Here is a 14,054-nt window from a genome sequence, read left to right as displayed (position 1 = left end):
TCTCAACAAATTGTCTGCTTTTTCCTTGCTAGACGAGGATTGGAAAACTACCTTAAGCAGTCTCTAGATATTCAGCTGCAGTGATTGCCTGTGGATTTTGATCTGTTCAGGAACTTTGAGTGAGAATAACAGTAAGATAAGAAGAATGTTGGTCCCGGTCACACGTGCTGAAAAATGTGTGTGTGTGGGGAAGCGTGGCTATTTGCCCCAAAGCAAAGTAACGTGCGGCAGCCCGATCACATGTCCCATGGAGGTCCCATGGGTATGCCATTAGGTGCCGATCACACAGCTATCCTGCAGCGTGGCAAAGAAGGGGTGTGGCGCGATCACACTGGCAATCGCTAGGTGCTGCTTCCGTGGCAAACGGGAATTTTTTTCCCCTCACCACAGTGTGCGCATGTGCCAGTGGGCGTTTGTGCGCATTCTGTGGAGACCTTAAAAAAAACAAAACCACATCCGGTTTGCGATGGGACATGGGCGGGCGCCGGATGCCACGGGATTACAGTGGAAATGCAATCAGACGCCCGCTCTTGCCCCACGTTTTCCGGAAACTAGCGCATCGTATGTACTAGTTTTTTACTCTGCATCTTCTGCAAGAAGCCACGGGTTAGCCACGGGTGCACTACGCTTCCCAGATGTTGCGGTGTGATTGCGTGCCGAAAATCCGCTTACCATCCATATCTTTAGCGCGGGAAATGCTCCGTGTGAACGGGGCCGTTATTTTTGGGTTTTTTGTGCAATCACAATTTGAACCATTTAAAAGGTAGAGTCAGGAAAAAGGTGATTTGTCAATAAGGGGAGACACAGAATACGCAACAATACTAGAGGTAACTCTGTTTTTCATTTGTTCATACCTTTGTGGCATAGCATGCAGCAGTGAGTTCTGTTTGGATGGGGGTAGTACCCTGACCTACACATCACGTTCCTCCTTTCTCTGCTGCCGGGGTGGATGAAGGGTCGCTTGTCCGCAAGTACACCATGGCTATGCACGTCACTGGGGATGGGGTGTATTCCCAGGCATTCCCCTGTATTCATCTGAATCAGGATTAATGTGACCTGCAAACACAAAATGAACCAACAGTTCTTCGTCAAGGAGAACTCAAAGCTGACAACCAGTGTTCCCCCTAAGTTGAGTTAGTGTGAGCTAGCTTAGTTTTTTAGCCTCCAGCTCAGGCATTTTTGTCTCAGCTCAGGAAAGATGGCTCCAGAGCAAACTAATTTATGCAGTAGCCAAATCGCTCGCGCACAACTTTAATGCCGGTAGCTCACAAAGTAGAATTTTTGCTCACAAGACTCCACAGCTTAGAGGGAGCATTGCTGACAACCCCAGTCTTTACCAAGTACTGCATTGTATTTAATTTCAATCTTCAATAAACAGTTTAAAATTTAAAAAAAAGCTTTGACAAAATTGCTGTAGCATTTAAATAAATTTGGGGTCACCATGTTTGTCACCACTACAATGAAAAGCTAACATCTAACCCTAACCTATTTTCTCCTCAATTTCTTACAATTCCATTATCGCTTTAGAAATCTCTTGTTTAACGGAGTACTGAATATCAGAGACAATCTAAAGCAACTGGGTAAGAAATGAATTCATCCACCATCACTGAATGGTGTAAAGTTAGCATATAAACAAGCCATGACAACAACTTCATGCATATGTATTTTTATGCCGCACCACAAAACATATTCTGATGTGAAATGATAAGTTTGGACTCTTCCTGAGGATCCCTGAGAGATACTACAATAAGATCACTGCTGAAAATACTAATTTCCCCAATGAAATTTCTATGTTCCGTGGTAGACTGGCGCCTGGGATTTGTCAGGCCCTGCCATAATCCCGTGATGTGGCTGGAGGCTGCATGTGGGGCACCCGGAGATGCTATAAAAGTTCTGTGTGGGGTGACAGTGGACACTGGCCTAGGCTATTGACGAGGAGACTCTTTAATTAAGAGCAACTTTTTTTCCTTCATGAGTATATTCCTTCCAGCTCATTTGTACATGTAGTTAACAATACTATCATAACAGTTACCACCATTTACCCAGAAGAGTCATTCTGCCTGTAATTTCCTGGATTTCCTCTAGATCTCTTTTTGAAACATAAGTGTTTCATTTACTGCCTTCCAATCTTTTGGAATGGTATCTGTTTTTACAGGAGCATGGAGTATTTGTGTTCAGAGATCATCAGTTTTGGCCCTAAAACTTTATTGGTCATTTCCGCTCACTGACTGGTCCTTTGGACACAGCCTTCCTGAAAAGGGTGACTCAGATGTGAAAACATGGAGAATTCAGTTTTCTCTGCAGCCTCTCAGGGTCTTTCTTCAGCAACCCTTTCACCTGTCTTCAGAGCTCCTGTCTCCCTTGCCAGTTTCCTGCTTTTGAGGTATGCACAGAAAATCCTTATTGTCTTAATGTTTTAGCACTCTGGTTCCTAATATTCTCTTGTTGCCTGTGGATGCAGCCGGTTAGCCCGATCTTGTCAGACCTCAGAAGCTAAGCAGTCTCAACCCTGATCAATGCCTGGATGGGAGACCGCCAGGTAAGACCCGGGTTGCCTCGCAGAGGCAGGCAATGGCAAACCACCTCTGAAGGACATGTGAAGGACATCCTCTCGCGTATGAGGCAGGCTTTTTTTTTCTTGTTAACTTTTAGGGTTTCCATGACTTTGCGCATTAACCATGCTGGCATCCTCTTAGATGTCATGGCACCTTGCCTAATCTGCGGTATAGATTTTTGAGCTCCTGTTATTGTGGGTTTGAATAATATCTAAGCGTTCTGACCTTTCTTTCTCTGTCTTTCAGATTCCATTTGACTCAAATCTGAGGTTCCCTCTTCTCAAACCAGACACAGTTGTGTTGGACTTCCAGGGAAACCTTCCACTCATCTAATGCTGAACTTCACAATATTGTGATTGCTGACCTTCTCTGGTGTTTATACCACATTAAATATTGTAGCTGTGAGTTCCAGGAAGGAGCTTCCATTTCAGTAAATCCAACGTTCTTTTCTAGTGAGTCATACATCTCTGCTACAGGCAACTCATTTGCTGCTACTGGAGCGGACAGAGACAACCATTTCAAGCATTTGCTGACTGTTGAGCCTGTATGGGGCAACTTGCCAACTGCAGGTCAAAGGTAATGGCATAACACCAGATTTACGTGCAAGAGACTGAAAGAGTAGTAGTCTCTCTCTCATATGCATACTCACCCTACTTTAAAAAAAAACCTCAGAAAGCGACACTTGGACCCAACACTTAGGGCACAGCACTGATAGCTGCACGAAATGGCAACAGAATATCTGCCCTTCCATCTGCAGTTATTCAAGGCAGGTACAATAAAATCCCCTACCATGAAAGACTATGTTCATGCACTTCATGCGAGGTTGAATCGGCAGAGCATATGTTTTTCAGTTGCCCACTCTACAAAGAGGCTTGTCTTAAGATTATTACCCCATTAGTTGATAGGATACCTGGTCACATTAATACAAACAAAACAAGGCTTCACTGGCTTCTATCAGATAAGAATACAGAGATTACACATTCAGTTGCTGAGTTCTGTGCATTGATTCTTAAATTGTGGGAATCACATTTTAAAAGTTCTTACATTTAGATTTTTATTCTGTATATTATCTCTGTTTTTTCCTTCTTTCTCATATTATGTTTAGATTGTATGCTGGTATTAAGACCATAATAATAAACTAAAAATAAACTAAACTATGGCAACCGAATATTTGGACAAACACTGAGTACATTCAGTTATATGGAATCACTTTTTTTACAAGAGGGTCAACCTTTTCAGTGAATCTCTCTTTGAACGAGAGCAGAATTAAAATGGCAAACCAATGGTACCTGTCACCAAACAGACGCTCCCCAAATCTGTAGCACCACAAAGAATTGTTGGTTTTGTAGAAAAAGATAATGCTACTTTTGTCATATGTGGTGGGAGTGTTTGTGAGTTATAAAACATCAGACAGCACTAGTAGTGAGCATTTCAGCAGGTACAGGCTATACAATTGCTTGTACATCAGAACAGTTATTGTTAAACTCTGTGGTCTGCACACTGTCCTCTCTTCAAGAATTGGTCCCATATGCAACAGTAATTGCTCGTAATATTTTTGTCAGACACTGGAAGACAAATTCTCTTCCAAGTAAAAACAGAGTGGCTACAGAAGCTGAAAGGTATGTTCTGTATGACTAAACTGATAGCTTATTTTAAAAGAACGTATTTAAATAATATTGATGTTTGGAGCCAAATGGTGAATCTAAGGGACAACTAATTTTGGTTTACACAAAATGCTCGAAGGCAGTGATTAAGTTAATCATTTGTATTCTGCTATCCTCAAAGAATTGTGAGTTACTACACTGTTTTGATAGCAAGCTTATCTCATTGAATTTTCTGTTGAACATATATTCTGTGTGTAAAGAACTTTTTAAAAGAGTTTTAAAAAGAGAACCCTTGGATAAGGGCACCATTTCCTTAACTTCTGGTGCTTCTGCCTCTCTCTCTCTCCCCCCCCCATCCATCCATCCTGTGCTCCTGCCTTTGTCTATTTATAATACACCATGAAATAAATAAAACCAGTTTTAAAACATCTTGTGTTCCGGGAGAGCTCACCACATGTGAGCCTCTTGGCATGCACAATCACCATTTTGTGGGAAAGGGGCAAGGTGCACATTTTGGAGTTTTAGCACATTTGAATACATAGTCTTGGAAATCTGGGTTTCAGGTAGCATGTAGTGTGGCTGGAAAATATGCACACTCATTTTCACACAAAACCACAGCTGCATGTACCAAGGGCTGCGCACATAGCATGCTCCCAGCTGAGCTCGGAGCAGGAGCAAGAGAGAGAGCTGCTAGGGGGGTGAGTGTTTTCTTTACTTGCTTTCAGCTGAGGGGATCCAGCTGAGGATATTGTATGGGAAAACTATGTTTAGCAGTGTGTGGAAGCGCTTAGCGTTGTTGCAGAGTCCTGGCTGATTGAGAGAGGGAGAGGAAGGGGCATTGTTTGACTGGGACTGACTGTAATTCAGTATTTAAGAAAGCACCTTGCCAGAGGCACGAGCCGAAGGGCGAGCTAAAGGGCTCTTTGCCTGTGGCTCTTAGCCTAGGGGCTCTGTAAGAAGCCCAAGAAGAGCCAGAAAGCCAAGGCCCTAGGCTCTTTGTCTTCCCCGGAAAGTAATTTGACTTCGACAAGAAAAAACACATAAATACAAAGGGTTTTAAAAGGGGGATTATATTTACTTATTTTAAAAGAATTATGAAGCCAGAATGCCAGCAGGGGGATGGGGGCTATCCAGTGTTTTGCACGGAGTGTCACATGTATGACTATCTGCCCACTGGGCAGAAGTATTGGGTGTGTGCTCGGTGCAAGGAGATCCTGGTTCTCAGGGAACATGTTTGCTCCCTTGAGGCCAAGGTGGCTGACCTGGAGAAGCAGAGACAGTCAGTTAGGCACACTGAAAAGACTCTTGGGGACTTGATAGATATGTCCCACTCTGGATCTGGCAGCCCTGCTGCTGTCAGGGAGCATGAGGGTCTCGGATAAGCAGGGCACCGTGCTGAGGATAAGGGGAATGTGCCCTCAGAAGGGACCTCTTCCCCAGCTGGTGAGCGGGTATCCTTTTGCACCAAGGAACCATCCCTGAGCAGGGTGGGAGGGGGGCTCTTGGTAGTGGGTGATTCGATCCTTAGGCAGGTAGACAGCTGGGTGGCGAACCCGCGTACTGACCGTATGGTGACTTGCCTTCCTGGTGCGAAGGTAGCGGACATTACGTGTGTTTTAGATAGGCTGGTAGATAGTGCTGGGGAGGAGCCAGTGGTCGTGGTGCATGTCGGCACCAACTATGTGGGGAAATGCAGTCGTGAGGTCCTGGAGGAGAAATTTAGGCTGCTGGGCAGGAAACTCAAGGCCAGGACCTCCAAGATAGCCTTCTCAGAAGTGCTACCTGTTCCATGCGCAGGACTAGAGAGACAGGCACAGATCAGGAGTCTCAATGCGTGGATGAGACGATGGTGTAGGGGGGAAGGGTTCAAGTTTGTTAGGCACTGGGATGCTTTTTGTGTGCACACGTGTGCACAAACCTCCCCCTCCCCCCAAGTGCCCCCGGAACGTGGATTTAGCGATCCGCACTCACGGGGGCAACTTGGCTATTAGATATATAGATATGGAGCAAAGGTCCATCAGTGGCTATTAGCCACAAGGTATAGATAGGGGCTCTGGGGCAAGTGATGCTCTGTCTTCTTGGTGCTTGGGGGGGGGGTCAACAGTGGGAGGGCTTCTAATGTCCTGGCCCCACTGGTGGACCTCCTGATGGCACCTGGTATTTATGGCCACTGTGAGACACAGAGTGTTGGACTGGATGGGCCTTTGGCCTGATCCAACATTGGCGTCTCTTATGTTCTTATGTTCTCCCTGGTATATGAAACAGGAGCATAAGAAATGTAAGACTGGAACAGGGCCGATTCAGGTTTGGCACAAGAGGTCACTGTGAACTCTACACATGAAGCTGCCTAATACTGAATCAGACCCTCAATCCGTCAAGGTCAGGAGGAGGTCTTTCCCATCACCTATTATCCTTCCCATCACCCACTACCTTTTAGCTGGAGAAGCCAGGGATTGAATCTGGGACCTTCTGCATGCCAAGTAGATGCCCTACCACTGAGCCACAGCCTCTATTTAAATAAATCAGGGGTAGGGGCAAGAGAAGTAATGAAACAAAGGAATCCAGCAATTTTCTGAAAAGATAAATCAATTCTTTGTATCAGTCTTCTCTGCAGAAGACATTGGGGAGATACCATACCTCAACTACTGTTTTCAGGAAGGACATCAGAAAGGCTATGCTTTAGAGTCAATGGATGTATTATACATTTGCCAGATGGCGGGCACCAAACTGTTCTTAAAAAAACAAGCACTCAAATAGAAATATGCAAGCTATTTTTCAAAACAGCTTCCTTACCAGAAAGGTAGCCTATGTAATACCAGTTTTTTTAAAAAGGACCCAGGAAGTTAAAGAACCATCAACCTAATCTCTGTCTTGGGTAAATTACTGCATTTTTACAGCTAGAATGTTAAACATTGAAGAACAAGCCTTACTATAGATAAATAAGCATGGGTTCTGTAAAGGAAGTCCTGCCTCAACAAACTTTCACAAATCTCTGTCAGCAAACATACAGGCTGTTTCCACGAGAGGATTTTTCCACACAAGGACAGCAGGAAACTCCTGCATTTAAGGAGACCGTCCACAAGATGCTGTGCTCACTGGCCCATTCTGCATCTAGCATTTGCTCTGTTGTTTTACCAAACCCACACTGGAACAGAAAAAGATGCGGCTCAAAACCACATTCAGATTCTCCAGGCCAACACCATACTGACTGCAGAGTCACCCCTGAACGGCCATAAAATGGCCATAAATCTATGCAGACAGTACCACAAAACCGAGAGATCAAAGGAAGTGAAACCGACATGTAGTGTGGAAGCTTCCATAAAATCCGACAATCAAAGACAGTGAAAGTGGCACGAAACAGTAGAGGGGAATTTCTGTTCCAACGTGGGTTTGATAAAACAGCGGAGCGAACGCTAGATGCAAATAGTACAACCCACCGCATTCCTGAGGCTTTCCCCTTTAAATAGGATCACAAACGAACCCAGTCTGGTCTGGTTCAAAAGGGAAACTGCAGAATGGCTGCATATCATTATTTTTAATGTTGGTAGCAGCTGGTGTATGTTGATGGCACAATATACAATAATAAATAAGAAAAATAGCAGGATTTATTTTACTAGAAGCAGAGCAAGCAGACAAAGCGGAGCTGAAACATGCCCTTCCCCCGCTTCATCTTGCTGCACTCTGTTATTTGAAGCACTTCCCCCCCCAACTAATTTCCACTACTGGAGTTAAGCCAGTAGAAAAAGCTTTCAGACAATGGAACAGAGAGTTATTAAAATGGATTGGGGGGTAAGGTTTAGCTTCCTTCATTCACATGTTCTGCTTTTGGTACAAGAACGGACCCCTCCTTTCTTACATGAGGGGGAGAATGTGTTAATGTATGTATGGATTCCCCTTTCGCGTCTAGTGTGGCATTAAGAACTCTATGTTATATAAGTGTCTGGGTTGGCCTTTAAAAGCTACGCCCGCTTTTCTCTTTTTGGAAAGTACCTTCTGATTTAATTTTTTTTTAATCTGCATGCCATGAAAACCTGCCTTGGGAAGAAACAGAATTCTTCCGCCCTGCTAGAAAGAGCCTCACTTGTCTCCTATGACAGAACAAGATGGAACAAGACAGAACAAAGTTTGAGTTCAGTGTCACCTTTAAGACCAACAATGTTCAATTCTGGGTATAAGCTTTCATGTGCATGCTTGTGCCCGGAATTCAACTTTGGTTGTCTTAAAGGTGCCACTGGACTCAAACTTTGTTCTGCTGCTTCAGACCAACACGGCTGCCCCACCTGAATCTGTCTCCACCTATGTTACTGTACAAGTGTTATGAAGCACTTATTGGATAGTGCCTGTGACATCACTCATGAGAAACAGCACAGGTCCAATGCCCCCTCTAAGCTGTGGGGTCTTGTGAGCAAAAATTCTACTTTGCGAGCTCCTGGCATTAAAGTTGTGAGCGAGCGATTTGGCCGCTGCATAAATTAGTTTGCTCTGGAGCCCTCCTTCCTGAGCTGAGAAAAAAAAATGTGTGAGCTGGAGCCTGAAAAACTGTGAGCTAGCTCACACTCATTCGAGCTTAGAGGGAACACTGGGACTCTTGACACTACCAAATCCAGGTTGTCAGAATCACCAGAGGTCAGCCGACTAACGCAGAGGTGCACCAAAACCGCATGGAAAATGGCAAGGAACAGGGGCAACAGGTCCTGCTCACGGCTTGGGGTTGCCAACCACCAGGTGGGGCCTGGAAATATCCAGGAATCGCAACCGATCTCCAGACAACAGAGATCGGTTCCCCTGGAGACAAGGGCAACTTTGGAAGGTGGGCTGTATGGCATCGCACGCTGCTGAGGACCCTCCCCTCCCCTCCCCCAAACCCCTGCCCTCCCCAGACTCCTCCCCTAAATCCTCAGGAATTTCCCAACCTGGTGCGGGCAACCCTATCACAGCTCCATTTTGGCATGGCCGGGAGGGGACCCAGTCGGGAGGTGTACAAACCCAAGCTTCTGATTCATAGGTTGTTTACCAATTCATATCAAAGGGATTCCTGGTGGAAAAAATTAAACTCTGGCCTAACCTGTTCCTCACAGAGATTCATCGGATTATTTCTGTCTCAAGCTCAAAACAATACTGGCACGTGCCAGAAAGAGGAAAAGGAAGGAGGGCGGCTTGGTCTCTCACTGGAATTTCTTATCAGCCTCCCAGGACACATCCTATCCTTATGTTTAATCCCCTTGCAGGGAAAATGTTTTTTTAAAAGAAAAACAAGGAGAAATCACCCCACCCATTCCCATTTTTAAAAAATCCTGGAGTTTGGGAAGTATATCGAGTTGTAGAAGAAGAAGAGATTGGATTTATACCCCGCCCTTCACTACCCAAAGGAGTCTCAGAGCGGCTTACAAACTCCTTTCCCTTCCCCTCCCCACAACAGACACCCTTTGAGGTAGGCTGGGCTGAGAGAGCTCTTTCGAGGACTGCTCTTGAGAGAACAGCTCTGAGAGAACTTGTGACTGACCTGAGGTCACCCAGCTGACTGCCTATGAGGGGGAGTGGGGAATCAAACCCAGTTCTCCCAGATTAGAGTCTGCGCTCTTAACCACTACACCAAACTGGCTCTCTAGTCACAATGGTGCTCAGCTGCTCAGCACTGCAGTTGTGGAGGAGTTGGGGGGGGGAGGGGCAGGAATGAGGGAAAGCAGATTTGGGGGTGGGGGAGAGCAGGGGCTGGGCAGAATTCACTTTCCCCTCCCCTACAAGCCTCATGGGACCCCCTCATTGCTGACCTAACAAATATCACCATTCTCTAGCGTGCAACTGCATTTGAATTCGTCAAATGTTTTCCCAAGGGCTCAACAAGGATTTGGAGTTGCTTAGCCATCACAAGAGTTAACTAGCTTAGCAGAAGTAGGGAAACCATAGCATTATAACCGATTACTGCTGTTTTTAAAAAATAAACATTGGCACCTTAAAGACAAATAATGTTTTATTCCAGCCAGCATAAAATTTTGTGGACTTGGGTCCACTTTCTTCAGATGCCATTAATTGAGTAGATCCTCATTTTGCATTCATTTTATGGCGAAGTGGCACCCCCCCCCCCAAACCAGGAACAAACCCCCGCAAACAGCAGGGTGAATGGGCCATGAAATGCGAGAAGTACAAAGTCAAATGTAATTACGTAAAATTCATATCTAATCAGGAAAAATCCAGAGACCATTTATTAGAGATTCTAACCTAATACCTCTAATGGGCGGAGAGTGATAGATTTTGTTGCGATAGTCACAGTTATGGTGAGATTAAAAAATCCCAAATCTTGGTTGAGCCCCAGGGTGGAGGGGGGTAGTGGGGTGGGTAGAAGGTAGCATGATACCTCTGAATAAATCCCAAATGGAAGAAGGAGGAGGAGGAGGAGGAGGAGGAGGAGATTGGATTTATACCCCGCCCTTCACTCAGAGTCTCAGAGCGGTTTACAAACTCCTTCCCCTTCCCCTCCCCACAACAGACACCCTGTGAGGCGGGTGGGGTTGAGAGAGCTCTCTTTCAGGTACAGCTGTGCCAGAGCTTGTGACTGACCCAAGGTCACGTCAGCAGGTGCAAGTGGAGGAGTGGGGAATCAAACCTGGTTCTCCCAGATTAGAGTCTGCGCACTTAACCACTACACCAAAATGCAGCTGTTTCACATTTGGAGTTTCAACCTGAATTCCAGTGTAAAAGAGCTCACTTGATTAATTGATTTTATGAGAGCCAGCCTGGTGCAGTGGTTAAAGTGTCAGACCCAAGTTTGAATCCCCACTCTGCCATGAAAGCTTGCTGGGTGATGTTTCGGCCACTCATACACTCTCAGCCTAGCCCACCTCACAGGGCCGTTGTGAGGATAAAACAGAGGAGAGGAGAACTACATAAGCTGCTCTGGATGCCCCTTAGGAAGGCAGGTGGTATATAAATAAAGGAAGTAAGTAAATTAGAAAATGTATGTGCTGCCTATCCAGAGCCTTACTCTCAGCATCTCGTAAGGTAAAAACAAAACAATGAAATCATAAAAAAGCACAAAATATTCCAATAATAACCAAGCTATAAAAACAAATCAGGGCCATAAAGATAGGCATAAAACAACATTCAACATCCTCAGATGAAACCCATAAAACACCACTTATGCTAGAAACAGACCATAAAAAACAGAAATGGCACACAGGGTTGCCAACCGCTAGGTGGGGCCCTGGAGATCGTCCAGAATTACAGCTGTCTCCAGACTACAGAGATCAGCTCCCATCAGCTGGGTATAATGCCACAGAGTGCACCCTCCAAAGCAGCCATTTTCTCCAGGAGCACCAATCTCTGTAGTCATCAGTAGAGATGAGTTGTAATTCTGGGGGATCCCCAGGTCCCACCTGGAGGCTGGGATCCCTATCCCCTGATGGAACAGGGCCCATCAAGTAGGACTATCTTAACAAAACCAGTAGCTACTTCCACCCAGTATAGGTATTAACTACCACATCATACCATGACTAATGAATGGTCTCCTATCCTGATTAAAGCTGAATTTTACGTAATTATGTCTTAACTCTTTTCTCTCTCTGATTCATGGCCCCTGGGCCCTGCCGTTTTGTTTTCTTAAGCCTCCTGCATAAACAAGCCCGGTTCACACGTTACAGCGAACACATGTACATCCTTCCTGTATGTCCGTACATTTGTTTGTAACAAAGAGCCAACTAGCAGGTGAAGAAGATGGATCAAGATGGGTAGCTGTGTTAGTCTGTCTGTAGCAGTAGAAAAAAGTAAGAGTCCAGGAGCACCTTAAAGACTAACAAAATTCATGGTAGGGGATGAACTTTTCTGAGTCATGGCTCACTTCTTTGGATACTTCTGAAGATATCTGAAGACGTGAGCAGTGATTCATGAAAGTTCATCCCCTAAAACTAATTTTGTTAAAGGTGCTACTGACTCTTACTCTTTTCTACTGCTGGCAGGCCAAGAGACAGACCACGAGGCCAATTCTGGCCCAGGAAATTCTCAGAGATTTGGGGGGTGGTTGGGTTGCCAGCTCCAGGTTGGGAGGTTCCTGGAGATTTTTTTTTTTTTTGAGGTGAGGTGAAGCTTGGGGAAGGTGAAGTTTGGAGAAGGGAGAGACTTCAGGGGGGCATAATCCAGTCCTCCCTCCGCAGCTACCATTTTCTCCAGGGGAACTGGTCTCTGTGATGTGGAGCATTTCCTCTCGGCTCTAATTAAGCCACCTATAATAGGCTTTGTACCTCTGCGTCGTTTACAAGCATCCTTTACAACACCCCTCCCACCTCCTGCCTGGGATAAAAGGACCCAGATCTCTATTCTAGTCTGTGTCTGACTAAGGGAACTTTGACTCGTCAAAGCTTATACCCTGAAAATAGTATTGGTCTCTAAAGTGCTACTGGACTCAAATCTAACTGGAGAGAAGTTAGATCCAGGAGGTCAGCTGTGTTGGTCTGAAGCAGTAGAACAAAGTTAGAGTCCAGTGACACCTTTAAGACCAACAAAGGTTTATGCAAGGTATGAGCTTTCGTGTGCAAAGCACACTTCTTCAAATGCACTGGAACGGTAGGTAAGGTTCAAACTTATAGACAGGGACTTAACAGCAAATTAACATGTGACATGATGATGTTTAAGCTATGCAAAGTCAGAACTAAATAACAAGCTAAGGTTATAAGGTCAACAGTTGTAAAGCAATAAACATGTCAAAATAGCAGTTACATGTCTAAAGGTGTCTTTTCTAATTGTGGGAAGCAAACCGAGAATCTCCATTCTCTCCTCCCTGGCATGGAGATCACTTAACAGCATCCTTTTGAGGTGGATGCAGTGTCATGTCAGCAAAACCTCCCAAAGTTGTAATCCCTGGAGATCTCCGGGCCCTGCCTAGTTGACAATGGTAACTCCTAGGAGTGGTACCTGCGGAGGGGTTAATTTGGGGGAGAGATTTCACCTAATATCTATGGTCTTCCACAAAGCCTGCCCCTTTAACCTGCCGCTTTTACCAGGGAAAATGATCTCTCTAGTCTGGAGACCACTTGTAATTGTGGGAGAACTCCAGGCCCCACCTGGAGGGCTGGCAACCCTAGCAGATGACTAAGGAGAAGACTTCCGGTCGCCTCTGTTGTTGCCATTCCTCAGGCCCCAGCCAGGCACCAGATCATGACACCCTGATCCAGGAAGACAACCGCGGCCCAAACCTAGCCTCCTTCCCGCCTTCTGTGGCTCCCACTTACCGTGGCTGCGAAGGCTGGGAAGAGCCCCAGCCAGACCATAGTTCAGCCAGCCCGGTGCTCACATCGGCCGGCCGGGCTCCATGTCGGCCTTGGAGAGGCCTCCCTCGCGAGCGAGAGGCTCCGAAAAGGGAAGAGAGTGAAACTTGCGTGGCTGGCAAATCCAAGTTCCTTATTGCAACAGGAAGCCGGAGAGAGAGAGGAAAAAAAGTCAGAGGGAAGGGTGTGGAGATCATAGATTCCCGCCCACAGACACACTCCAGAGATTCCCCCCCAGCTCCAGTGTGCGGAAAGGACTCGGCCTTGTCACATAAACGGAGCCATTCATCCATTCCCGGTCATTCATGGAACTCCAGAACTGCACTGAGGAGTCCAAAGAACAGGCTGGTTTTTCACCCCCTCTCTGTCCAGTGTTGATTCCCACGGAAAGGGATTGCCTTATTCAGAGCCACGTGCGACGGAGAAAGTGTGTGCTTCTGGCCCAGTATTCTTACGTTTAAAAAGAAAAAAAATATCCTCACCACTGCTTAACATTACCTCAGTATATATTCCATACAGAAGGTTCCCATCCTCCAGTTGGGGCCTGGAGATTTCCTGGAATTATACCTCATCTCCGGATGTCACAGGGATCAGTTTCCCAGGGAGAAAATGGCTGCTTGGGAGGGGGGATTCGATGG

At 45.8% G+C, this 14,054-nt stretch overlaps 1 protein-coding gene across 1 annotated transcript in view; it reads right to left on the bottom strand.

The window, feature by feature from the left end:
- Positions 1–13,543, bottom strand: part of LOC107121596 (tumor necrosis factor receptor superfamily member 1A-like) — a 32,442-nt gene extending 18,899 nt beyond the window's left edge. The window contains exons 1-2 of the mRNA XM_015424533.1: positions 13,381–13,543; positions 855–1,056 (exon numbers count right to left, since the gene is read on the bottom strand). Of these exons, the coding sequence (XP_015280019.1) occupies positions 855–1,056; positions 13,381–13,419 (241 nt within the window). The 5' untranslated portion in view covers positions 13,420–13,543. The remainder of the gene's footprint in view (positions 1–854; positions 1,057–13,380) is intronic.
- Between the last annotated feature and the right edge of the window lie 511 nt (positions 13,544–14,054).

The sequence above is a fragment of the Gekko japonicus genome, unplaced genomic scaffold (genome assembly GCF_001447785.1).
Source record: "Gekko japonicus isolate JY-2015 unplaced genomic scaffold, Gekko_japonicus_V1.1 scaffold274, whole genome shotgun sequence".
NCBI lineage: Eukaryota > Metazoa > Chordata > Lepidosauria > Squamata > Gekkonidae > Gekko > Gekko japonicus.
The sequence above is the reverse complement of the archived record's forward strand: the minus strand, read 5'-3'. Positions and strand labels throughout refer to the sequence as shown.